Source organism: Podarcis raffonei, chromosome 12 (genome assembly GCF_027172205.1).
Source record: "Podarcis raffonei isolate rPodRaf1 chromosome 12, rPodRaf1.pri, whole genome shotgun sequence".
Classification (NCBI taxonomy): domain Eukaryota; kingdom Metazoa; phylum Chordata; class Lepidosauria; order Squamata; family Lacertidae; genus Podarcis; species Podarcis raffonei.
Genome location: NC_070613.1, coordinates 6,820,929 through 6,848,321, shown reverse-complemented (window position 1 = coordinate 6,848,321; position 27,393 = coordinate 6,820,929). Strand labels below are relative to the sequence as shown.

At 48.0% G+C, this 27,393-nt stretch overlaps 1 protein-coding gene across 2 annotated transcripts; it reads right to left on the bottom strand.

The window, feature by feature from the left end:
- On the bottom strand, nt 1–27,216 carry HHATL (hedgehog acyltransferase like). 2 transcript variants are annotated; one of them, XM_053359214.1, is made up of 12 exons: nt 26,936–27,216; nt 21,151–21,305; nt 16,651–16,718; nt 14,364–14,477; nt 11,475–11,669; nt 8,433–8,642; nt 7,508–7,679; nt 5,349–5,493; nt 3,351–3,386; nt 2,118–2,319; nt 1,109–1,250; nt 1–308 (listed from the first exon to the last, which is right to left on the bottom strand). In XM_053359214.1, exons 2-12 carry the CDS (start codon nt 21,254–21,256, stop codon nt 187–189), a joined length of 1,512 nt encoding a protein of 503 aa, XP_053215189.1. In that variant the 5' UTR covers nt 21,257–21,305; nt 26,936–27,216; the 3' UTR covers nt 1–186. The 2 variants fall into 2 exon arrangements, with proteins under 2 accessions (XP_053215189.1, XP_053215190.1); XM_053359215.1 differs by lacking the exon at nt 21,151–21,305.
- Between the last annotated feature and the right edge of the window lie 177 nt (nt 27,217–27,393).

The following is a 27,393-nucleotide window of genomic DNA, read 5'->3' as shown; positions in this document are numbered from 1 at the left end:
TTATAGAAAATATCTTTTTTAATTTAAATGGGGAAAGGAGTTCATTACACAGGTGAGCTGGTACGTGGCTACAGGAGATCTTCGTGGCAGCATACAGGCGCTCAGGGCTGAGGGGTTAGGCACTTTGGCCTAGCGCGTCAAAAAGCCGTGGAGGCCATTTTGTGGGCTGGCCTCTCTCCCCCTTCTTTACTCTGTCTTGTCCTTGTCTCCTTTCTCCTCCTGGAGAGCCAGGAAACGTTCTCTCTCCTTGATCAGCTGCACACCGCAGTAAGTGATGAACCAGATGGATAATGTGCTGAGGGGGAAACCTGAGGAGGAGAGCGAAGGAGAAGAGATCAACATGGCCACAGGGCAGATATTTCGTAGCTGGCCCGATAGCATCTGTTGAGGAACGGGAATGTTATGAGAGAATGAGCATATCTGGGCCACAGTATACTGGTTTAGCAGCCATTCCCTCTCTGTACATGCTCATGTGCACCCTCTACCCTTGGCCCAAAAGGCATGCTCAGAGTTCAAGGACAAATTCCAGATAGGCAAAAACACTCAGGATGTGAAGCAGGGATAGTGAGAGGTGTGGCTGGGGGGGAAGTCCTGAGGGATAGAGAGGTTTTTGAGGGGGCACATTTGAACCCTGAGCCTGAGGTTCCCCACCCCTTCCCTTCTATTAGCCCCACCTTTATCACACTTGGGCCCCCAGATGTTGTTGGACTACAAATCCCATCATCCCTTGCTACCAGGACCAGTGGTCAGGGATGATGGGAGTTGTAGTCCAACAACATCTGGGGGCCCAAGGTTGAGGAAGGCTGTGTTAGCCTGAGGTCCCTCATACTTTTAATCCAGTTCTGAGGCAGAGTTTTATGGGGAAGATGGAAGGGCCTAGGACGCCCCAAACAGGGACCAGGGACAGAAGAAGTAATGTGTGCTACTGGAGAGAAGTAAGGAGGTCAAGAGGTCGAGGAGCCCCAGAAACAGCAGGTGTTCAATTCCAAATATCGATCCGCGTCTCTAGTGGGTTTGTCATGTAAGCTGGCTAATGGGTACAGCCATGGTAAATATGGTTTTCAGCGCATCGAAAGGGGTTGGGCCCACTCTGCCAGAGGAACGTTACCTGTTTGGAGAATTCTAGTGGCGACGAGAATGGCGAATTCGAGGCTATTGAGGGCAAGGATGTTGTACAGGACGATAGCCCAGAAGTTGGCTGCCCCAAAGAAGCCCCTGATCCGCCGGGACATTGCCTCCGACATTCTGGCCTGCCCGGGAGAAGAGACTTGTGTGAGAGTTTCTCGTGGGCATAAGTTTAAGGGTTAACACAAATCCATAACAAGTATATTCACTTATGAACATCATCTCCAACTCCTCGAAGGATTCCATCAACAGTGCCTCCGAAAAATGTTACACATCACTTGGGAAGACATGCGAGCTAATACCAGTGTACTGGAAGAAGCAAAGATCACCAGTGTTGAAGCAATGATTCTTCAACATCAACTTCGTTGGACTGGTCATGTTGTTCAGATGACTGATTATCGTCTTCCAAAGCAACTACTCTATTCCCAACTTAAAAATGGAAAGCGTAATGCTGGTGGTCAACAAAAAAAGTTTAAAGACTCTCTCAAGGCAAATCTAAAAAAAATGTGGTATAAACACTGCCAACTGGGAAACACTGGCCTGCGAGCGCTCCAGTTGGAGAACAGCCTTTACCAAAGGTGTCGTGGGCTTTGAAGACGCTCGAACTCAGGACAAAAGGGAGAAATGTGCTAAGAGGAAGGCACGCTTGGCAAACCTTCACCATGATCAACTCCCGCCCGGAAACCAATGTTCCCACTGTGGAAGGACGTGTGGACCCAGAATTGGCCTCCACAGTCACTTACGGACTCACCAGTAAAACTGTGTTTATGGAAGACAATCTTACTTGGCTATGAGTGATCGCCAAAGAAGAAAAAGATGACAAGTGCATGCCGTAACTCCAGTAAAAGATCCTTAATCTCTCTGCAATGTGTCTATGAACATACGCTAGTGCTGGCTGCACACATGCAACAGAATTACATCTGGAGGGATCCCCACCCTCAGCCCAGCAGGCCTTAAGAGTCTAGCAATGCATTAAGGACTAATGCTTATACCTCTATGGCGGCGAACGGCTTCAGCTGAAAGAACTGCTGCACCCACAGCTCGAAATTGAGGCCAAAGCAGTTGCAGATGGACCAGATGTAAACTATTTCGCAAGGACCAAGCCAGAGGGTGGTCACAAGGAAGGTGGCGATGGTTGCCACCAGCTCCTTCAAGATGTTGTCGTGATTGCCCCCGATATAATCGTAGACGTACCTAGGAAGTCAAAGCACACACACACACACACACACACATGAGTGAGAAGCTTTCATGCCCCCAAGATGGAATAAACTTCTTTTCTGCTGCTCCAGAGGGTAGAACCTGAACTTCATAATTCTATGATTTGATAGGGACCTGAAGGACCAGGCGCGCAGCCTGGGAGTCATTCTGGACTCACAGCTGTCCATGGAGGCGCAGGGCAATTCTGTGTCCAGGGCGGCTGTCTACCAGCTCCATCTGGTACACAGGCTGAGACCCTCCCTGCCCGCAGACTGTCTCACCAGAGTGGTGCATGCTCTGGTTATCTCCCGCTTGGACTACTGCAATGCGCTCTATGTGGGGCTACCTTTCAAGGTGACCCGGAAACTACAACTAATCCAGAATGCGGCAGCTAGACTGGTGACTGGGAGCGGCCACCGAGATCATATAAGACCTACACTGGCTCCCAGTACGTTTCTGAGCACAATTCAAAGTGTTGGTGCTGACCTTTAAAGCCCTAAACGGCCTCGGTCCAGTATACCTGAAGGAGCGTCTCCACCTCCATCGTTCTGCCCGGACACTGAGGTCCAGCGCCGAGGGCCTTCTGGCGGTTCCCTCACTGCAAGAAGCCAAGTTACAGGGAACCAGGCAGAGGGCCTTCTCGGTGGTGGCACCTGCCGTGTGGAATGCCCTCCCCTCAGATGTCAAAGAGAAGAACAACTACCAGACTTTTAGAAGACATCTGAAGGCAGCCCTGTTCAGGGAAGCTTTTCATGTTTAATAGGTTATTGTATTTTAGTGTTCTGTTGGAAGCCACCCAGAGTGGCTGGGGAAACCCAGCCAGATGGGTGGGGTATAAATAATAAATTATTATTATTATTATTATTATTATTATTATTATTATTATTAGGTGGAAATGGCGGGCACTAGATGAATATGAATATTCCCTTATTTCTCCACCACCGACTGTGAATAGTTTGTTATGAGAGCAGGAAATCTCCCAGGGACCCCAAGAAACATTAAGTGTCATCACCGGAAAGCAAACTTACTTGCATAGCCAGTCGTTAATCCCTCTGTCAAAGTGCCTGCGAGACAAATGCAAAAGTTAGATTAAAAAACAGAAGCTTTTGCTTTATTTGTTGCCCCCGGTTCCACATCTATTCCCTCCAGGGCACATGGCTGCTGCAAAGTGCTCTAAAATTTTATTTTATTTACCAATTTATAATTCACGCTTTCAATTTTAAAAAAATCCAGGCGCCACACAGCATGCAAGAGTAATATCAGCAAAAGGCCTCTGTAAAAACATCGTTGAAAACCTTAATAAATACTGATTGGTTAAGAAAGAGAAACTTCGTGTTTCAAAGGCCTGTCTAAACAATATATACAGCAAGGAATCTTTCACGGTTCCCAAGTGTGCCTTTAAAAGCTGCCTCCTCCACTGTTCAAGGTGCCTTTCAAAGCCAGTCAGAAGAATATAAAAATACCAAAGGCAATGAAAAGCCCAACAATACCATAGAAGCAAACAGTGGATTTAGAGTTATTGGGAAAATGAGACTTTTATTTTCAAGAGGCAAGCTTTGAACTGCCCCTCTTAGAAACAAGGTTTGTGTGTGTGTTCATGCAAGGGGTTCGAAAGTCTATTTATTTTTTCCGATGGCTGTTCAATGGCTTTGTTTTATTGACTGTTGCTGCTGCATTTTCATTGACTAATTTTTTTTGGGGGGGGGGCTGGAAATAGTTTTACATTTTCCATAGTGTTTGGATTCCGCTTGAAAGCAAAGAGCACAAGCTCAGTCGGTAGAGGATGAGATTCTTATTCTCGGGGTTATTCTTAAGGTCCATGAATAACCATAGTTTAGATGTCCTGGGCCCTAAGGAAGTCAGACTATCCTCCACCAGGGCCAGGGCCTTCTCAGTGATGGCTCCAACCTGGTGGAATGCTCTGTCCCAGGAGACCAGGGCCCTGCAGGATTTAACCACCTTCCGTCGGGCCTGTAAGACAGAGCTATTCCGCCTGGCCTTTAATTTGAATTCAGTCTGATCTTTTATTTCTCTTCTCTTTCATCCCCCTCCCCTTTTATGAAAATCACCCGCTCTGAGACCCCACAGCTATTTCTCCCCTGGCCTCTTCACTGGCCCAAGTAGGACCAATTCAGCCAGCTAGCCCTGGTGACTATGTAATGCTTAATGGATGGATTTCCCCCAAATTGATTTTTGAACTTTGAATTTTATTGTTATTCATGCTTTTATACTGTATTTTATGTGGCTTCTATGTTGTATTACAATTAAGTGTTTTAAATTTGTTGATAGCCGCCCTGAGCCCGGTTTTCTGAACCGGGAAGGGCGGGGTATAAATAAATTATTATTATTATTATTATTATTATTATTATTATTATTATTATTATTAGATTACCCCAAGGTGTAATCTACAGTTCTATGATTCTGTACAAGAGGTTGAACTGAAGACTTAAAGGTAAAGGTAAAGGGCCCCCTGACCATTAGGTCCAGTTGTGGCCGACTCTGGGGTTGGGGCGCTCATCTCGCTTTACTGGCCGAGGGAGCCGGTGTACAGCTTCTGGGTCATGTGGCCAGCATGACGAAGCCGCTTCTGGCGAACCAGAGCAGCGCACGGAAACGCCATTTACATTCCCGCCGAAGCGGTGCCTTTTTATCTACTTGCACTTTGACGTGCTTTCGAACTGCTAGGTGGGCAGGAGCAGGGACCGAGCAACGGGAGCTCACCCCGTCACGGGGATTCGAACCGCCGACCTTCTGATCGGCAAGTCCTAGGCTCTGTGGTTTAACCCACAGCGCCACCCGCGTTCATTCGTGTGGGACGTAGTTAGCTCTTTATAAGCAAAAACAGGATCTGCCCAGGAGTGGGCAGGCCTAATGAGCACAGCAGCTCATCTCTGGCAGGTTTTGCTCCCACAAAGCAGTTCCTAAGGCTGAAAGTCTCCCCCCGCCTCTGCACAGCTGCCTAAGTCCTCTCCAAGGCAATCTCCCAAGCAACCGGAGACTGTGAAGATATCGGTGGGTATACTCACGTTTCTGCAAAGACGTAGAGCATGGTGATGCATTTGGGCGGTTGAGGGGGGTCCAGGTGATCCAGCCTGGCGATGGTGTTGATGACCCCAAACATCACTGCGGCTTTCACCCAGTCGTAGACCAGGTTGGAGTAAGCCAGGCCAGCTGCGGGACAGAAGAGGAAGGAGAAGGGTACACAGGATGAAACGGTGAAATCAGCTATGATTAAATGGGCACAGGACATTGGTCATGACATTATGTTTGCTGACTGGGAACAGTTATGGACCACCGGTATAAAATTTACGGCATGTAATGCCTTAAGAGAGAATATTATGAAAATGATTTACAGGTGGTACATGACCCCAGTCAAGCTTGCAAAAATCTACCATTTGCCCAATAACAAATGCTGGAAATGTAATGAAACTGAAGGTACTTTTTATCACCTTTGGTGGACGTGCCCAAGGATTAAGGCCTTCTGGGAAATGATATATAATGAAATTAAGAAGGTGCTTAAGTGTACCTTTTACAAAAAACCAGAGGCTTTTCTCCTGGGCATAGTAGGCCAATTGGTGTCAAAGAAAGATAGGACGTTTTTTATGTATGCTACAACAGCAGCAAGAGTGCTACTAGCAAAGTATTGGAAGACACAAGAATTACCCACACTGGAAGAGTGGCAGACGAAGGTGATCGACTATATGGGACTAGCAGAGATGACGAGCAGAATCCGTGACCAAGGGAAAGAGACGGTGGAGGAAGATTGGAAGAAATTTAAACTTTATCTTAAAAATTCTTGTAAAATTATTGAGTGTTAAAATGTCATGGTTAAAGCAAGCAGATTTGCAGCGATAAATGATTGGACACGAGGAGAGAAAAGGGTTAAAGAAAGGAATTTATAAGTAATTTAGACCAGGGGTTGCTGGCAAAATTTAAAACAGGGATGCAGAAAAGGGAGGCATGGGGAAGTCGCTGAAAATAGGTATATGAAAAATTTCATGAAATTATACATGTTTATATGTTTGTTTGTTAGTGTTCGTGGTTTGTATTGTCTTATATTATATGTTGAAAAACCAATAAAAAATTTAAAAAAGAAAAGAAAAAAGAGAAGGGCAGCAAGTTGATGTACAAGGAAGCAAGGGCACAGGACTAGGTGCAGCATTTTGGGGAACTGGTTTGGATGCAGAAGGTCCCAGGTTCGGTCCTCAGCATCTCCAGGTAAGACAGAGGAAGACTCCCTATATGAAAACCGCCCATCAGTGTAGACAGGACTGAGCTATATGGGTCAATGTCCTCACTCAGTATAAGGCAACTTTCCATGTACCTATGGATGGACAAAGTCATCCGTGTTTCATGTTTTTCCAATGTTAATTCCAGTTTTCCACATCTGATCAGAAATTTAAGATATTTTGTTGTTTTTAAAAAGTCATCCTGAAAATCCACCCACAATTTAATGCAAATTTCTCCTAAAGTACGCATCTTTGTGGGACGCGGGTGGTGCTGTGGGTTAAACCACAGAGCCTAGGACTTGCTGATCAGAAGGTCGGTGGTTCGAATCTCCGCCACGGGGTGAGCTCCTGTTGCTCGGTCCCTGCCAACCTAGCAGTTCGAAAGCACGTCAAAGTGCAAGTAGATAAATAGGTACCACTCCAGCGGGAAGGTAAACAGAGTTTCCGTGCGCTGCTCTGGTTCATCAGAAGCGGCTTCGTCATGCTGGCCACATGACCCGGAAGCTGTACGCCAGCTCCCTCAGCCAATAAAACAAGAGGAGTGCCGCAACCTCAGAGTCGGCCACGACTGGACCTAATGGTCAGGGGTCCCTTTACCTTTACACATCTTTGTATGCAATTTTGACTAATATACTAACTTTTGTTTGCATGCTAATGTATGCATTTTTGCAGATGTTATCTGGCCTGAGGACTGCATTGCAAAATTCGGAGAAGTGCAAATTTCAAAGGAGAATTTTGCTTCGTTTTGCTGATTGGTTTGAGAAGTGGGAATTGGTGTCTCATTAAAATGCAAACTGCTTCCAACATCTTTCCCCATCCCTGCATTCCATTGGAATGTCTCCCGTGAAAGTAATCTTAAGAGCACGTGGGAATGATCTATGTGGAAATCATGCTGGAAAGAAAGTAAGAAAGCAGCTTCCTTTATTCCTCGAACACAGAACAGAGGACTCACTCACCCAACGCCCAATCTGAGAGGTGGTTGACAAACTTCATGTCCGAAGGAAGGGTCAGGATATAGAAGAAGTGGAAAAAGACATCCACTGCCATGATGGCCACAAGATGGACGAAAGCATGGACACAGATGTGCCACATCTCATAGTCTTTGCGCCGCAACTCACTGATGTGCACCTGTGGTGAGGGAAAATGGGGGAGATGGAAGGACGTATGCTTTGTTCAGGGACCCAGAGAGAACATCACGTAGCATGAGTGACTGTCTCGGGGAGTATAATAATAATAATGATTTTTTATTTATACTCCGCCCTTCCTGGTTCAGAAAACCGGGCTCAGAGCGGCTAACAAGAAGTTTAAAACACTTAATTGATACAACAAAAAACAGCATAAAATACAGCATAAAACGTGAATTACAATAAACTCAGAATTCAAAAATCAATTTAGGGGGAAAATCCATCCAATAAACATTAGATGATCACCAGGGCTAGCTGGCTAAGTTAGTCCTATTTGGGCCAGTGAGGAGACCAGGGGAGAATTAGCTGTGGGATCTTCATAAAAAGGGGAGGGGGAGGGAAGGAAGGGGAACAAAAGATCAGGCTAAGTTCAAATTGAAAGCTAGGCAGAATAGCTCTGTCTTACAGGCCCTGCGGAAGGAAGTTAAATCCTGCAGGGCCCTGGTCTCATGGGACAGAGCATTCCACCAGGTCGGAGCCAGTGCTGAAAAGGCCCTGGCTCTGGTGGAGGATAATCTGACTTCCTTAGGGCCCGGGACCTCTCAACTATGATTATTCATGGACCTTAAGGTCCTTTGTGGGGCATACCAGGAGAGGCAGTCCCGTAAATACGAGGGCCCTAAGCCACAAAGGGTTGCCCAACCACCCCCCATCCAAGAAAGGAGCAGCAAAGAGCATGACAGTGAATCCAGCCCACCTGGTCATAGAACTGGTCAAAGGTCATGACAGGTCCGAAGAAAAAGAAGGGGAGGTAGAAATTGTATTTCAGGAGGGCGAAGATGGAGTAATTGCCTTCCTTCCTCTCGCAGTTCTCCAGGGCAAAACTCATGGCACGCATGATGCTGAAGCCGGTTCCTCCGTAAAAGAGAACATCTTGAAGATCAAAATTTCCTGTTACAAACCCATTCTGGACAAAAGAGAATAGTTACCACATATACCAAGGAAACGAGGTTGCTTCAGAGTCTCGTCTGGTGCCTAGAAACCTCTCGGTTCGCCCTGTGCACTAGATCTTTCAGGCAGCCCTGATCTGAACATATTTTTGAACAAGCTATATTATAATATGGGACGCGGGTGGTGCTGTGGGTTAAACCACAGAGCCTAGGGACTGCCGATCAGAAGGTCGGCGGTTCGAATCCCCGTGACGGGGTGAGCTCCCATTGCTCGGTCCCAGCTCCTGCCAACCTAGCAGTTCGAAAGCACATCAAAGAGCAGGTAGATAAATAGGTACCACTCCAGCGGGAAGGTAAACGGCGTTTATGTGCGCTGCTCTGGTTCACCAGAAGCGGCTTAGTCATGCTGGCCACATGACCCAGAAGCTGTACGCCGGCTCCCTCGGCCAATAAAGCAAGATGAGCGCTACAACCCCAGAGTCGGCCACGACTGGACCTAAGGTCAGGGGTCCCTTTACCTTTTACCTTTACAAATAAAGTGATAATGATGATATATCATCATCAATGGTCAGGGGTCCTTTTACCTTTACCTTTTATATTATAATATATCCCTTATTAACACCATCCCATTGGCGGGTTGAGCAGACGAGTCTAAGAGTGCGTCCAACAGTCAAGAAGGCGGTTTCTGCCTGAGCTGTAGAGGGAAGTGAAGGGCAGATGGGGTTTGTCCACCTGGGAAGGGAGCCCGTCTAGGAGAAGGAAAACTCTGACCCTGAACCTCTTGTGATTATACTCATTCGCAAGAAAGGCTTCAGGAGTAAACCCCAAAGAACAATTGATACCTGCAGCCTTGCAGGACATCTTCGGGAGAAGAAAAGCCCAAGGAGGAACGCCTACACAAATCTGGAGTGAAGTCCCTAAGACGGTTGGATGGTGCCTTGTTTGCCTCCTTCCAGCAACTCCAATAGCCAAACTGGGAGTGGCTCTGCTTCTTTGCTCTGCTTTTCTTTGGGCTATATCAGCAAAGCTGAGAGAGGGGTCTGGTCACCTGCGCCCCAGGAAGGTCACTACGGTGCTACTAACGCAACAAAAACAACGCAGGAGGCAGCAGTTGCGAGTTACTGGTCTCTGCAGCCACAGCTGGCGCTGTGATTCTCCAGCGATGTGACTTCACCCCTGGAGGCACACTCCGCCGTCTCTTGAGACAGGCAGATGCCAACAAGAGGTCCGGAGGGTGGCAACACTGTTAGGATATTTCCGTTCCACCTTAAAAGGGAGCAGGATGTTTGTGTCACAGCCTGCGTATTTCCTGTCTCACAGGATGTTTCTGTTGTGTCGTTGCTTTCGTTTCGTTGTTGCCTGAACATACCGAATCAGGCGGTCATGTTTTTCTTTGTTCTGATCAACGCTGAATAAACTGTAAATATGCTCTCCTGCTGTGCATCTTTTGCTGTGTGAATTCTGCTGATAGAGTGTGCACCAGCCTAAGAATGTGGCAATCTATTCTTGAGGCTTCGTGTCGCTGATTGCTGATACTGCGTGTCTACGGGAGATCGATGGATTGTCCGGCAGCCGGCTTGGGGGCTCAGATGGACTTTGTCTCCCTGGCAGTATCCCAACAAACACAAGGGCCTTCTCTGCAGTGGCTCCCCTTCTGTGGAATGTTCTCCCCAAAGAAATTGGCCTGGCACTTCATTATACACCTTTAGGCACCAGGCAAAAACGTTGCTTGTTAATCAGGCCTTTGGCTGACCTGATCAGTATCCCATACCCTTTTAAAATGTGGCTCTTTTGCGGGGTGGCGTAATTATTGGGTTATTGCTTTTTATTTTATATACCGTGATCCTTTTATGTGAACTGCCCTAAGACCTCCGAGTGTAGGGCAATATATAAATTCTTTTTTTAAAAATAGTTTTTATAACAAATTATCAAAACATATCATCTCCTTTTCACACACACCCAATTTTTCCCCCTCCCTCCCTCCCTCCCCCCTGATACTTCTCTCAGCTCCTCTCTCTGATTTTTCAACACATATTATTCTCTGCATATTATCAAATTGTCAAGATCCTTAAATCACCTGTCTATTATGTTAACAATCAATAAATTTGTGTATGTTTATTTAAAACCTGCCAAGGAGTCCAATTCTTTTTTTTTAAGTACCGTATTTTTTGCTCTATAAGACTCACTTTTCCCCTCCTAAAAAGTAAGGGGAAATGTGTGTGCCTCTTATGGAGCGAATGCAGGCTGCGCAGCTATCCCAGAAGCCAGAACAGCAAGAGGGATTGCTGCTTTCACTGCGCAGCGATCCCTCTTGCTGTTCTGGCTTCTGAGATTCAGAATATTTTTTTTCTTGTTTTCCTCCTCCAAAAACTAGGTGCGTCTTGTGATCTGGTGCGTCTTATAGAGCAAAAAAATACGGCAATTTGTAAAAAGTTCCCATTCTTCTTTAAAGTCACAGTTGCCCTTATCTCGAGGGTAATATATAAATTCAATAAACAACCACAACAAGTTGCCCCTCAATGCCAGCCCCATGGGGTAGGCTAGACTGAAAGACCATAATAACTTGCTTAGTCTCCCCCAGTGAGTTCCATGGCCGAGTGAGGAATTTGGACCCTGCCTTGGATCTGGACCCTCTTGAGCCCCCTAACCCAGAGACAGCCAATGTGCTTCCTTCCAGAGACTGCTGGGTTCCAACTCCCCTTGGCCCCAGCCAGCCTGACCAATGGTCAGGGATGATGGGAGCCCAAGAACATTTGTAGGCCACCACATGGACCATGTCTGGTCTGGTCCTGAGGACTCAGCCAGCCAAGTCTCTCTTTGGCAGGTGAGGTAGTTGCACACCGACATACCTGCCAGCTGCTGAACGGCTCCACCTTGAAGGAAGCCAAGCTGCAAAGGCCCGCGATGAAACACAGCCACTTCTGCTTAACGAGCGAGATGGTGTAGATGACCAAGCAGTGGGACAGGACGATCATCAGGTAAGTGCTGCCCATTGTTCCCAGCACAGCCAGCAGCCCGTACGCCATGTAAACCACAGACCTGTGCTGTGAGAAAACGAAATAACCTTTTGTCTACTTTTGTCACAGGCCTTTGTGGTCCGTTCTCTTCTGTTCATGGTTTGTGGGGCTAGAATATCTTCCTCCGCAGATGTCCATTTAAGCTGCACCATCAGATCTCATCTCACGTTCCTGGCTGCGTGGAAGCCTCCCTTCCCATGGGGAGTTTCCCTTTCTCCCCCAAAAACAGATTTCCAAGGGGGGGGGGGAACCACACATTTCTGGAGATGGAGGAGAAATTGGGCTTGGTCTGCACTGGAATGCAGTCCGGCCTTGTTTTTACTCCCCCAAAACAACTGTCCTTCAAAGGTTGCACTCCTTCAAGTTCTCCAACCAAAAATGTATACAAAATTAAGTGTACATATTAGTGAAAATAGTGTGCAAACACACACACACACACTCTTCCAGTATACCCGAAGGAGTGTCTCCACCCCCAACGTTCAACCCAGACACTGAGGTCCAGCTCCGAGGGCCTTCTGGCGGTTCCCTCCCTGCGAGAAGTGATGTTACAGGGAACCAGGCACAGGGCCTTCTCGGCTGTGGCACCCACCCTGTGGAATACCCTCCCGTCAGATGTCAAGGAAATAAACAACTATCTGACTTTTAGAAGACATCTGAATGCAACCCTGTTTAGGGAAGTTTTTAATGTTTGATATTTTATCTTGTTTTTAATATTCTGTTGGGAGCTGCCCAGAGTAGCTGGGGAAACCCAGCCAGATGGGTGGGGTAGAAATAATAAATTGTTATTATTCCAAGTGCTCCAAATACCAGGTTGCACACCTAGGATTCTGGGATAAAGAAGCATGGCTTTTCCATTTGTCCTGGTTCCCCTGAACCTCTGCTTCAGGGATCTGGAATCTTTGCCTCCTCCCAGATGATGCTCTGTTGCAGCTCCCATCTGCCCCAGCCAACATGGGGGATGCTGGGAGTTGTAGTTCAGCAACATCTAGGAAGTCAGAGGTTCCCCACACCTGCTCTGATTTCTTTCCTGGTGGAGAGTTCTGGAGAACTTGGGAAGCCTGCCACACTGGTGTATTAACTTATTGGTGTATTAATTTATGGTCTGCTTGTGTGGTTTGGGAGCTGCACGGCCAGGGGAAAAACAATGTTGTCCAGGGTTGTAAAGACTGCAGAGAGAATAACTGGGTGCACTCTTCCCACCTTGGATCAAATCTATGCTTCCAGGTGCCATAAGAAAGCTGCAGAGATAGCGCAGGATAGTGCGCACCCTGGAAATGATCTCTTTCAGCTTCTGTCTTCTGGAAGAAGGTACAGGGTTATAAAGACTAGGACTAGCAGCCTGAGAAACAGTGTCTACCCAAATGCGATTCTGGTTTTAAACGCAGTGTAAGGAGTCTCTATGGGAATATATTGTATTCAAAAATGGGGTAGTAGAGTTTTTAGGGGGCTAACCAGGCTTGGATAGCTGAGATAGCAGGCTTGTTGGTTTCTGAATGTCTGATGTAGATTTTCAATTTTGTTGTTCTGTATGAGGGACGCGGGTGGCGCTGTGGGTAAAAGCCTCAGCGCCTAGGACTTGCCGATCGAAAGGTCGGCGGTTTGAATCCCCGCGGCTGGGTGCGCTCCTGTTGCTCGGTCGAAAGCACCCCCGGGTGCAAGTAGATAAATAGGGACTGCTTTCTAGCGGGAAGGTAAACGGCGTTTCCGTGTGCGGCTCTGGCTCGCCAGAGCAGCGATGTCACGCTGGCCACGTGACCCGGAAGTGTCTCCGGACAGCGCTGGCCCCCGGCCTCTTGAGTGAGATGGGCGCACAACCCCAGAGTCTGGCAAGACTGGCCCGTACGGGCAGGGGTACCTTTACCTTTACCTATGGGACAATGACAATGAAGATTATCGTATTGTTTAGGTCCCTCCACTGCCCAGCCATGAACATTTGTGGTTTATAGTTTTTTGCATGGATCAGAATGGCTACATTTTGCATGCCTTGAAGTAATACAGGAGAATATGTAGACAGCAATGATGCATCATGTCAGAGTCGGGGCTTCCGGTGCAATCTCAAACTATCTCTACTCAGAAATAAACCCCAACGCATTCACAAGGGCTTTCTCCCTGGTAAGTTGAGTTAGGACTGCAGCCTTATCCGCTGGTATCTTGACTCCCTCAAGGCTTCCTATTCCCCACCCACCTCAAATTGCTCACTATATAACTAGTTTCTAGGTGTATTCAGTGCAATGATCCTCAATTCCATTTCTGTGACTGATCACATTGCTTGTTCAATTGCTGCTAAAGTAAATTTATTTTGGCTGCTCGAAATTAATTCACTAGATAGCTCTGGTGTATGTGTGCCTATTTAACTATCACAGGAGAGTTTAAGCTGACCCGTTTTGATCAACATGTTCAACACATTTAGACAGGCTTGAGTCAACATTAGTATATTTACATGAATATATTTATATGTTGTTTCTACAGAATCCACCATTGATTCTAACCCATGCTTTTCCCCCCAGTTCTTAATTCCATCCACCTCATTTCCAGCTTTCTTTTAATTTCCACAGGTTCGTCTTCATATAATTTTTGTTGACCTTGGTCACGATCCAGCCACAGATGAAACACTTTTCAGAGGTAAGCATTTGATCCAATTGCTTGTAACAGAAACCTGCCAGCAGGTGGTGCTGTAAGCCTTACTTAACGTTAAAGGGCCAGAGTACTGTGCTTGCTTACTTGAGGAGTCGTCATGGAGCAGATCTTGGCGAAGAGAACATGCCCAGAGAGGGCAAAGATGATGAAGTTTCTGAAGGAAGTGAACCACATGGCCCATTCAAAGTCAGCTGCATCCTGCAAGGACAGAGAACTGAACCAGTAAGATCACGGAAGCTCAGATTTTCTGCTTTCACAAGCCCTGCCTCAAATACACTCAGCACGGCAGCCGGTCCTGTTTGCTGGAGAAAAGTTGACCCAACTTTCTGGATGATTCCAGATGGGTGTTTATTTCGGGATCAGTGCAGCTTATTCACACAAGTTTTTCTGGGCATTCACACGGCATCACAAGCATCAAAATCTGATCCTCTAACCCACCCGTCCTGTCCATTTTCTCTCGATTTACCCTTCCCCTGTCTGGAAGAAGCAACCATGTCCTGGTTGCTGTGGAGCTACATGGAAATATGCAAGCAAGGTTTCCAAAGGCAGGCAAAACTAAGTGCATTGCATAGGCTTAATAGGGCCAGCCCAATCATTAGGCAGAGTGGGGTTGCTGCCTCAGGCAGGTTTGGTGGCAGCACTGAACCACCACTTGTGTTTTTAATATTCTGTTGGGAGCCACCCAGCTAATAATAATAATAATAATAATAATAATAATAATAATAATAATTATTATTATTATTATTATTATTGCATAAGGACCCCAGGGTGGGGAAAGACCTCCCACAGTACATGATAGGGCTTGCTGATCAGAAGATCGCGGTTCGAATCCCCGCAACGGGGTGAGCTCCCGTTGTTCAGTCCCTGCTCCTGCCAACCTAGCAGTTCGAAAGCACGTTAAAGTGCAAGTAGATAAATAGGTACCACTCTGGCGGGAAGGCCACATGACCCGGAAGCTGTACGCCGGCTCCCTTGGCCAATAAAGCGAGATGAGCGCCGCAACCCCAGAGTTGGTCAAGACCGGATCTAACGGTCAGGGGTCCCTTTACCTTTTACCTGCATATTTATCAATACCAGTATCATAGGTGCCAACTGTGTGGGGCTGTGTGCGCTCCAGCCCCCACAACATTCCCCATGAAGGGGCCATGCACGCCGCAGGGGCAAGTGCGCCCGATGTCAGCACACCCAAGGGCAGAACATATCCTTCCACCAAGCGTGCCCCTGAGGGAGCCCGCTGTGCCCGGCCTGCTGCCCAACTGAGGAGATGAGCAGCAATGCTGCCCCAACTTTCTTTCTTCTGTCCACCTCCCGGGTCAGACCTGACATAGGAGTGGAGCTGAGCTGGGATGAGGGAGCTGGCTGCTCCCTCCTGGGGGCAGCCCAGTGCCTCTCCTCCGCTCTGTCCACCCCTGAATCAGATTTGACCCGGGAGTAGAGCTCCAGTTGCATGCTGGAACCAGACTCCAATGAGAAGAAGAAGAAGAAGAAGAAGAAGAAGAAGAAGAAGAAGAAGAAGAAGAAGAAGAAGAAGAGTTTGGATTTGATATCCCGCTTTATCACTACCCGAAGGAGTCTCAAAGCAGCTAACAATCTCCTTTCCCTTCCTCCCCCACAACAAACACTCAGTGAGGTGAATGGGGCTGAGAGACTTCAGAGAAGTGTGACTGACCCAAGGTCACCCAGCAGCTGCATGTGGAGGAGCGGGGAAGTGAACCCGGTTCCCCAGATTATGAGTCCACCGCTCTTAACCACTACACCACGCTGGCTGAAGGAGCCTGTGTGGGGGCGCCCAGGCACACTCCCTCCCAAAAATGCACCCTGGCCACGGCAGGCATGCTGACATCAGATGCATGCATACACATGAACCCGGGCACCCACTGTCCTGGATCCAAGCCAGCAGGCCTGGCCAGTTTTCACTGCCCTCCATGCTGGGTTTTTGGATGTTTTTCAGTGACAGGCGGTGATGCTGCTTTTGAACAAGAGCGAACATCTGTAGTAGCTGTGGCCCCATAGATCATGGGAAGATATTGACTTCATAGATGCCCTGGCCCATAGAGCTATGATTTCATAGATCTGTAGTCGTGGCAGGACTATAGAGCTAGATTCATGAGGCAGGATCCTGCACCCAATCATATTTTGTACACCTACCCAGATGCACTTACCCATATGTCTCCCAGTCTTCATCTCTGCCTACACAATTCACACATACTCCACCCACATCCCTCCTCCATGCAAATTCACTGAACAGCCCCTCCAACAGCTCTGGAGGCAAATTTTAAGCAGGTGTGAATATTCATTGCAGCCTGGACCGGCCCAGCCCCCTTCTAAGCAGCGACTGGCCAAAGATTGCCCCGAAAATTGTACCGCTCACCATTTTCCTGCCAAAGTAATGCCATCCTGGTTTAATGTTCTCCCGGAAAGCTTTTCGGTTCATGCTTTCTGAAAGAGAAAATGTGTTACTTGTTGCGGGAAGCACTGGGTCGCATCGAGGAAACACCCTGGCCCGGCCAATCAAGTGCCCTCCAGGCATTCTGAACTACAACTCTGTTGAATAGGATCAAATTGCAGCAGTCTGATCGGTCCTAGAACAATAGGATTCAGAATGCAGCAGTCTGGTTGGTCCTAGAACAATAGGATTCAGAATGCCGCAGTCTGATTGGTCCTAGAACAATAGGATTCAGAATGCAGCAGTCTGATTGGTCCTAGAACAATAGGATTCAGAATGCAGCAGTCTGATTGGTCCTAGAACAATAGGATTCAGAATGCAGCAGTCTGATTGGTCCTAGAACAATAGGATTCAGAATGCAGCAGTCTGATTGGTCCTAGAACAATAGGATCCAGAATGCAGTAGTCTGATTGGTCCTAGAACAATAGGATTCAGAATGCAGCAGTCTGATTGGTCCTAGAACAATAGGATTCAGAATGCAGCGGTCTGATTGGTCCTAGAACAATAGGATTCAGAATGCCGCAGTCTGATTGGTCCTAGAACAATAGGATCCAGAATGCAGTAGTCTGATTGGTCCACAGGAGCCACCCAATCCAACTCCAGGTGGAAGTGAAGCCGCAACCTGATTGGCCTACAGGAGAATCCCGGAATTAGCCAATCGCATGGCGCCCATTGTGTAAATAATGTATATAAAGCAGACATTTCGGGGGAACTTGCATTCCTCACTACTATGAGCTGAATAAAGAGCATGAAATCCGCACTTGAATTCGAGTATATTTCATGTACTGAGCTGAATCCTAGAAAAATGGGATCCAGAATGCAGCAGTCTGATTGGCCTGCAGGAGCCACCCAATCCAACTCCAGGTGGAAGTGAATCAGCGACCTGATTGGCCTGCAGGAGCAACCAATCAGGCTTCTGGAGGAGGTGAATCCTCAACCTGATTGGCCTACAGGAGCAGCCCGGAATTAGCCAATCACGCGGGGACCATTGTGTAAATAATGTATATATAGCCAGACGTTTTGGGGGACATTTCATTCATTGCTTCTACGAGCTGAATAAAGAGCATGAAATTCACACTCGACTCCAAGTATATTTCAAACTCCCACTGCGTCAATCACCTGGCATCCTCCTGACCAGAGTTATTGCACCATCCCAGGATGGAGGGGAGGGGAAAGGCAAGGCAGTGGCAAGGTTGTTGCAAACACCTTGGCAGAACCACCAGATTGGCTCCACTGGCGTGTGTGCACCATGCCCGTCTCTCCACTGCACCCTTCCTTTTCCCCATGTTGGTATGCTGCAAAAACTCGGCCAGATGGTATACTGTGGTGACTCGGTGACTCGCCACAATGTCCGCTGCCCTTATTTGGTCACTTGGGAAAAAAGCCATGTCCACAATCTGTTACGGTCATTTTGTGGTACACAACTGCATGCTCTGGGTAGCTTCTGGTACCTGGCACAGACAAAGGATGGAACCAGGGGTAAGTCAGGGGGTGAGCTGCACAGGTACGAAAGTGGCACACCGCCATGTTGCTAGGGCAACACACCATCAACTCCAACTCAACTTGGCACAACAGAGGCGACGTGGTGGCGGGGAATGAGCCACACACAAAGGCCTGCACCCTTGTGTGCAACATCTGTGCAACGGCGCACTGGGGCTGAGCTTAGGAACCCGCCACCCTACTGTGCATGCCCTGGCGACTCCAGGGAGCCTAGGCAGGTGCCAGAATGCTGACCTTTACTCCAAGCGTTATGGAGCAACTTCAAAACTTCTGGCCAAATGCTTGGCTTTGGCTCAACAGGCTCTGTCCTTCCGTTTTACCCTCTTAATCCTCCTTCCCAAATGCAGCCAAACTTTAAGTTGGCGGGACAGCGCTGCCTTCCCAGCCTCCCTGTATCATTGCACCACTGTCTGTGTTAAATCCCAAGGCTCATGTAGCTCTTTAAGGAGCACAGGGCGCTAATACCACAGTGCAACTACTGTATTTTCCGCTCTATAGGACGCACCGGACGATAAGACACACCTAGTTTTGGGGGGAGGAAACAAGAAGAAAAAAATTCTGAACCCCAGAAGCCAGAACAGCAAGAGGGATCTGGCTTCTGGGATAGCCTCTTGCTGTTCTGGCTTTGGGGACAGCCTTTGAAGCCTCCGCAGAGAAGCAGGGTGAAGGCACCCCACTGCCCTGCGGAGGCTTTGCGCAGCTAACCCCAAGCTAGAACAGCGAGACGGAGCGCTGCGCAGCGCTCCGTCTCCCTGTTCTGGCTTTGGGCTTAGCTGTGCAGCCTGCATTCACTCCATAAGACGCACACACATTTTCCTTTACTTTTTAGAAGGGAAAAAGTGTGTCCTATAGAGTGAAAAATACGGTATACAATGAAAACTATTGTTATTGTTGTTGTTGTTAAAAAGCAAGGGGCTATATTTTCCCTTGCTGTGGGCAGGCTTAAGGCTTCTCCAGACTGATGGGGGTGGGGCTGAGGGTCCCCCTGCGCTACATGTCATTGATGCAATCAGTGTCATTAATAATAACAATAACAATAATAATAATTTATTATTTATACCACACCCATCTGGCTGGGTTTCCCCAGCCATTCTGGGTGGCTTTCAACAGAATATTAAAATACAATAATCTATTAAACATTAAAAGCTTCCCTAAACAGGGCTGCCTTCAGATGTCTTCTAAAAGTCTGGTAGTTGTTTTTCTCTTTGACATCTGGTGGGAGGGCATTCCACAGGGCGGGTGCCACTACTGAGAAGGCCCTCTGCCTGGTTCCCTGTAACTTGGCTTCTCGCAGGGAGGGAACCGCCAGAAGACCCTCAGCGCTGGACCTCAGTGTCCAGGCAGAACGATGGGGGTGGAGACGCTCCTTCAGGTCTACTGGACCGAGGCCGTTTAGGGCTTTCAAGGTCAGCACTGACACTTTGAATCGTGCTCGGAAACGTACTGGGAGCCAATGCAGATCTCTCAGAACCGGTGTTATATGGTCCTGGCGGCCACTCCCAGTCACCAGTCTAGCTGCCGCATTCTGGATTAGTTGCAGTTTCCGGGTCACCTTCAAAGGTAGCCCCACGTAAAGTGAATTGCAGTAGTCCACGCAAGAGATCCACCTCAGTGGCGGATTTGCACCAGACTGTCCACACACCGTTCGGCTTTAGTTGCGGTTTTGCAATGCTTCCCTGGTGCTACTGTGTTCTTTCTGCCTGGAGGGGCACTTGTTCTCTAGCACAAGAAAAGTAGGAACTGCCCCCCCCCCCGCAAAATAAAAGCTTGTGGCACAAAATTATACAGGATTTCAGCAGGAAGTCTGTTGTCCCCTAAACCTTTGCAGGCGCAGGCAGAATCGAAAGTGTGCTTGCATATATCTGCCTCAATACCCTTATAAGAACCTAGGATGAGCTGGATCAGGCCAATGGCACATCTAGTTTGGCATCCTGGCTACATCTGAGCCTTTTGGGAGGCTTGTTTCTTTGCCTTCTTTCACTGGATGGAAGCTGGAATATTATTGTGTTACCAGAACTCTGAATCTTTTCCATTTTCGTTTCTGTTTATTCACGTTATTTCATTTGCAGTAGTACCTCTGGTTAAGAACTTAATTCGTTCCGGAGGTCCGTTCTTAACCTGAAACTGTTCTTAACCTAAAGCACCACTTTAGCTAATGGGGCCTCCCGCTGCCACTGTGCCGCCGGAGCACGATTTCTGTTTTCATCCTGAAGCAAAGTACTTAACCCAAGGTACTACTTCTGGGTTAGCGGAGTCTGTAACCCGAAGCGTTTGTAACCCGAGGTACCACTGTATATATCCCACCTTTCTTTCATGGAGCTTAAGGCAGCATACAGAGTTCTCTTTCCCATTTTATCCTTTCAGCAATCCTTTGACATAAGTTAGGCTGAGAGTAAGTATCTCTCTAGCTAGCTTCATGGCTGAGTGGGAATTCGAACCCTGGTCCAGCACTCTAACTGCTGCACCACACTGGCTCTCAATATGTTTTGTTTATATGTTTATTTATAAAATCATCTCTCTGCCTGGTTCTCAGGAGTCTATCCAGGCCACGCCCCTTCCCAAGCCACACCCCTTCCTGAGCCACGCCCACACCCTGCCTTGCACCCTCATTGGCTGTTTTTGCCTAGCTATAATGCACCCTTGTCCTCTGATAGAACTTCAAGCCTGCCTTGATGGACAATAGAGAGGGAAGTGGAAGCAAATTATCATTTGTTGCTCCACCCACTTTGGCTTATGGCTCCGCCCACCCTGGCATGTGGCCCCAAGAAGCTTGCCCAGGAGAGAATGTGGCCCTCAGCTGCAGAAGAAGAAAAGGCTTTCTGCCCTTGTTTTATAGGACAAGTGGAAAAATGGAGATGTCCTCTCCTCTGGCCCAAATGACTCAAAGTCCCATTCTCTTGGCCTTGGCTGGACGGAAAGAGTTACCTCTGGAGCTCTCGAAAATCTCCTGCCCGCTGTAAACGATGGCACCTGCCACGACCAGAGCGTAGAGCCCCAGCTCGTAAGTGGGCAACTGCGCTTTAATGCCCATGTTGGAGGGTCGCTGCTGCCACAGAAGCCAACTCCAAGGAGATCCAGATCTGCAGAGGGAAGGAAGCAGGGGGAGATACCTTCACATTTCATGGAGTGGTTGTGGGCTCCGAGCATCGCGGGAGTTATTCTGCCCGCAGAGCTGTCTTCATTCATACATGTGCAGGGTGAATATTCCCAGCACAATATTCAGCTGTCCCTAGTCTAATGGGTATTGGTGGCGCTGTGGATTAAACCACAGAGCCTAGGGCTTGCCGATCGGAAGGTCGGCTGTTCGAATCCCCGCGACGGGGTGAGCTCCCGTTGCTTGGTCCCTGCTCCTGCCAACCTAATATTCTGTTGGGGGCCACCCATAGTGGCTGGGGAAACTCAGCCAGGTGGGTGGGGTATAAATAACTTCTTCTTCTTCTTCTTCTTCTTCTTCTTCTTCTTCTTCTTCTTCTTCTTCTTATTATTATTATTATTATTATTATTATTGGATAAGGGCCCCAGGGGTGTGGAAAGACCTCCCACCAGTACATGATAGGCTTTGCCGATCAGAAGGTCGGCAGTTCGAATCCCTGCGATGGGGTGAGCTCCCTTTGCTCGGTCCCAGCTCCTGCCAACCTAGCAGTTCAAAAGCACGTCAAAGTGCAAGTAGATAAATAGGTACCGCTACGGCGGGAAGGTGAACGGCATTTCTGTGAGCTGCTCTGGTTCGCCAGAAGCGGCTTAGTCTTGCTGGCCACATGACCCGGAAGCTGTACGCCGGCTCCCTCGGCCAGTAAAGCGAGATGAGCGCCGCAACCCCAGAGTCAGAGTACTTTACTACACCCACCCAGGCACCCCTTGGCCAGTTCCTGCACCCTTAGCAGAAGCTTTTTCGGCTGTGGCTCCAATCTGGTGGAACGCTCTGTCCCAAGAGACTAGGGCCCTGCGGGACTTGACATCTTTCTGCAGGGTCTGCAAGACAGAGCTGTTCCACTGCTACTTATGCACACCCAGCTCTGGCTGAAATATCCTACCCACAACTGGCCTCGAACTCGCTGCTATCAGCTGCCCACAGTAGCCCCGGCTGCTGTTATCTTCCCATGGGTCACATTCCCACAGAGTTAATAACTTAATGGAAGGCCACACCCAGCCCCAGCCCCCATGCAGACAGGCAACTTCCCAAAGTATGACCAAGCAGATGTTCTTGAGATGTCCTACAAACTTCCTGCACCCAAGGGAGCCAGCCCTGTTGGGTTCTGCTCGTTCTTTGGACTGAACAGCACAGTCAGCGCAGAAAGGAATAGAAAGGAATAACATGGGAGTGACTCCAGAGCAGAACTGACCCTGGACTGCAAAAAGCAATGATATTGGTGATCAGGGCCGGCCCACCCATGAGACAGACTGAGGCAGCTGCCTCAGGTGGTGAAATCTCAAGGGGAGGCCCCTGCCACCACCATTAGAAAAGCAAGGAGAAGCAGCAATGGCTTCCAGGCAGATCTCGCGGCGCTATAGTAAGATCTCACTACCACTTCTCCAGGTCTGAGCCTAGTAAGTGAGGTTTCAGGAGGTGTGGGACAGCAGGGGGGGAAATGGCAAAATGGGATGGGCCACCCCTGCTGATGAATGCAGCTCAGAATGGGAATCACTGCCTTCTTGAGCCCATAGTTATTTTTTAGGATATTTAAAAATAAATAAATTATAAGTTGTGTTCCCCATGTTTCTCAGTTTGATGCTTTTACATAGTTTTGTGTGTTGGGTGCAATTTTATGCATGGCGATTTGCTTTTTTAAAATTGATTATAGGTGGGCAATTCTTTATGTCAATCGATAAGTGTAAACTGTTTAATTATTATTTACCGTCCTTTAATTTTACTGTTTACTATTAGACTCTAATGGATTATTGTATATTGCTTTATTTGATATGCTGTTTATTTTAAAGTTATTGTGATATTTTTAATATACAGTGGAGCAAGGAAGAGGTTTTAAGCTCTCCAACTTGCTTGCTGGGCAAGGTGAGCTTGCCTCTAGGAACAGGGGGTGAGGTTTTCTCCCTTCCACACATCACCTGCAAGGACAGTTCCAAGGGATCGGGAATCCACAATTTTCGCGCACACACAGAACCCTTGGATCCAAACCACCCATGTAAGATTCACTTGTACTGTCTGTCCGTGGGGAAATGTGTCAATCTGTCTTTTGCCTTGGGCAGCAAAATGTCTTAGGCTAGCCCTGGGGTAGGGGAGGAGAGAATCCCATAATAACCAGTGCTGGATTTACGTATAAGCTAAATAAAGCTAAAGCTTAGGGCCCCACTCTCTTGGGCCCCCTACCAAAAAAAATTAAAGGAAAAAATACTGGATGTACATTTCCAAAATATAAGATAAAAAACGAAATAAAATAAAACCTACATACAGCAACTGTGTTTTGTGATGTATAGGCTCCTATGATGTAAATCATGCACCCCGCCTGCTAGCCTGCTCCCTAAATTATCACTGATTTAGATACCTATTAGGTCCATAAATTACCACATAGCACAAAAAACCAGTGACAATTTGTTGTTGACAAAGGACAGCTGGACATATAAAGGGCCCCATTACCTTCAGTAGCTTAGGGCCTCATCAAACCTAAACCCAGTCCTAATAGTAATAATAATAATAATAATAATAATAATAATAATAATAATAATAACCCAGATCCTATAGTTTTTAACACCAGCCTGGCACTCTGAAATCTACATGCTATTGATTTCAGTGGGATACAACAAGGGATGGGGAACCCACAGCCCTCCAGATGTTCCTCAACTCCAATTTGCATCAGCCCCAGCCAGCAGGACCAGTGGTTTGACTTTGGAATGATGGGAGTTGTAGTTTGGGAACGCCTGGGAGCGCCACAGGTCTTCCATCCCTGGGACACAGCCAGCCATGCACTCTGTTCTTTGACCGAACTCAATGCTGCTACTTAAGGGTGCTTTAACTTCTGGCTGGATCAAGGCCCTTTTTTTTTTTAGCAGGCCCTTGTAACCACATACACAACTTTTTGTCATGCCTTCACGGATATGGTGTATTGTAGTGTGCAGAGGATGCAGCTGGAATAATAATAATAATAATAATAATAATAATAATAATAATAATAATTTATTATTTATACCCTGCCCATCTGGCTGAGTTGCCCCAGCCACTCTGGGTGGCTCCCAAATGAGTGTTAAAAACAATACAGCATTAAAAATTAAAAACTTCCCTAAACAGGGCTGCCTTCAGATGTCTTTTAAAGATAGGATAGCTGCTTATTTCCTTCACATCTGAAGGGAGGGCGTTCCACAGGGCGGGCACCACTACCAAGAAGGCCCTCTGTCTGGTTCCCTGTAACTTGGCTTCTCACAGTGAGGGAACCACCAGAAGGTCCTTGGAGCTGGACCTCAGTGTCCGGGCAGAACAATAGGGGTGGAGACGCTCCTTCAGGTATAAAGGACCGAGGCTGTTTAGGGCTTTAAAGGTCAGCACCAACACTTTGAATTGTGCTCAGAAATGTACTGGGAGCCAATGCAGATCTCTCAGGACAGGTGTTATTTGGTCCCGGCGACCACTCCCAGTCACAAGTCTAGCTGCCGCATTCTGGATTAATTGCAGTTTCCGGGCCACCTTCAAAGGTAGCCCCACATAGAGCGCATTGCAGTAGTCCAAGCGGGAGATAACCAGAGCATGCACCACTCTGGTGAGACAGTCTGTGGGCAGGTAGGGTCTCAGCCTGCGTACCACATGGAGCTGATGAACAGCCACCCTGGACACAGAATTGACCTGTGCCTCCATGGACAGCTGTGAGTCCAGAATGACTCCCAGGCTGCGCACCTGGTCCTTCAGGGGCACAGTGACCCCATTCAGGACCAGGGAGTCCCTCACCCCCGCCCACCCCCTGTCCCCCCAAAACAGTACTTCTGTCTTATCAGGATTCAACCTCAATCTGTTAACAGGAAGCTCACAATGGTTAGAGCTACGTGTTGTTGCAGCTCCTAGTCTTTACGGTTAATTTCTGCTTCTGCATAGGGGTTACCATCAGGGAATATCTTTGAAGCTGGAAAGGTCCCTGCTTAGCAGAACGACAGCCCCTCCAAGTGTCCCTATTTTCCAGGGGCAGTCCGGGATTTACAGGAGCCGTCCCAGTTTCTGATCTGATCCCAGAATGTCCCACTTTTCCCTAGGACGTCCCTATTTTCGCCGGAGAAATTTTGGAGGGTATGGGGTTATGTGGCCCCTGAGCCGAGGAGATAAGTAACTATACAACCTTTAGAAGACATCTGAAGGCAGCCCTGTATAGGGAAGCTTTGTAATGTTTAATGCTTTCTTATGTTTTTATATATGTTGGAAGCTGCCCAGAGTGGCTGGGGCAACCCTGTCAGATATGTGGAGTAACAGTAGTAGTAGTAAAGGTAAAGGGACCTCTGACCATTAGGTCCAGTTGTAGTAGTAGTAATAATAATACTAATAATATTACAGTGGACGCTCGGGTTGCGAACGTGATCCATGCGGAATGCACATTCGCAACCCGCAGTGTTCGCAACCCGTGCCTGCGCACGCGCGGGTTGCGATTCAGCACTTCTGCGGATGTGCAAAGCGCAATTTAGCACTTCTGTGCATGCGCGACCACCGAAACCCGGAAGTAACCCATTCTGGTACTTCTGGGTTTTGGCGGTCCGCAACCCAAAAAAACCGCAACCTGAAGCGTCTGTAACCTAAGCTATGACTGTATTGAAAATGAGGTGCCTAATTTCATCAAAGGAAAACTGGATGGTGTGGAACAAGTTAGAAAGTGCCCTCAATGCAGCAGAGCTGGCTTGCCACAATTTTAAAGTAAAATAATTCCGTCTAAAGAGGGCAACCCCCCCCACTGCCTGAACAGACACATATACGGCCCCAGTAAGGCCAGAGTTCAGAATGACCTAATTGCACCCCTGCCTTTGCATCAATTAAAAAAACAACAACCCACTGTTCTTTGGTCCTGGAAGAAACGACCAGGTGTGTTAATTCTATTGGCTCTATCCTGCATCGATTACACCGAATGTTTTTTTAAAGGGAAGCTGCATTATTGATCACAGTGGTGAGGGAGGGAGACAGTTAATGGAGCTGGGGACTTAAATAGCATAAGGCAGGCAATGGCACTGTAGCTGGGGTGAGGCGGGGCGGAGAGGGAAATCATCTGCAAAGCAGCCGTCCTGTCCAATTTTAGCTTAGTAATTGCTCTATCTGCAGCCGGCGGCGCAATGTGATAGCAGAGGCGATCGTTTTCCTGGGGCAGCCTCTGACAGGCGCTCGGAGATGCACCGAGCGTGGAAGTTTTACGGCCCTTTTGAACGAGCTTTCTTTGCCTGACTCTTTTGTTGTTGTTGTTGTTGCTCCAGTGCACACACCTGCATGTGACATCCCAAGGACCTCTCAATGTTGCAATGCCAGTATATTGATATCGAAGTTTCTGCACCATGGACGAATGCCATAGCCAGAAGCAGTTCCCTCCGACTTGCCCTCCGCACACCTCTCTCCTTCCAGCTGAGCACACATGCCGTTTAACCCTTCGCTAGCCGGCAGCTGTGCCACTAGCGAATCCCACACAGAAGCGGCAGCGGTGGCGGCTGCAGGGGACAACCGGCTGGCGACTTAAACCACACACCAGGTTTTGCCCTACCCAAACCCCCTTGGCAGCATGCAGATTCCCCTCTCACTGACCTTGAGAAACAAGCTGGCTGAGTTCAGCACCACCACCGGCCTGGAGAATAAAGGGGAGGTCTAGGATAAGAGGAGGAAGAGCAGGAGGCCGGGGTAACCTCTGTTTGAAAGTCCCAAGTTTAGATAGACATGAATGAAGGAGAGAGAGAAAAAGTCCTTCTGTAAAAAGGTCCAGTGGTTTTTGTTTGTGTGTTTGTTTTAAAGGAGTGATCGGCCGGTGGGTATTCCCCCCCTCCTTGGCAGGTCCCTGGTGTCAGTTTAGCAAAGAGTGGAAGGTGGCCGGCTGCAGATATTTTTATTTTGGAGGACCACTGCAGAGAGAGGGGCTGGCCCAGGAGCTGCCTGTCAAAGGGACTGCTGAAGACAGCCCAGAACAGCAGCAGGAGCAGGAGCGGGAGCAGCCAAAGTTAATTCAGGACAATGTGAGAGAGGAGGACAGAGGAGCAAGGCGAAGCCAG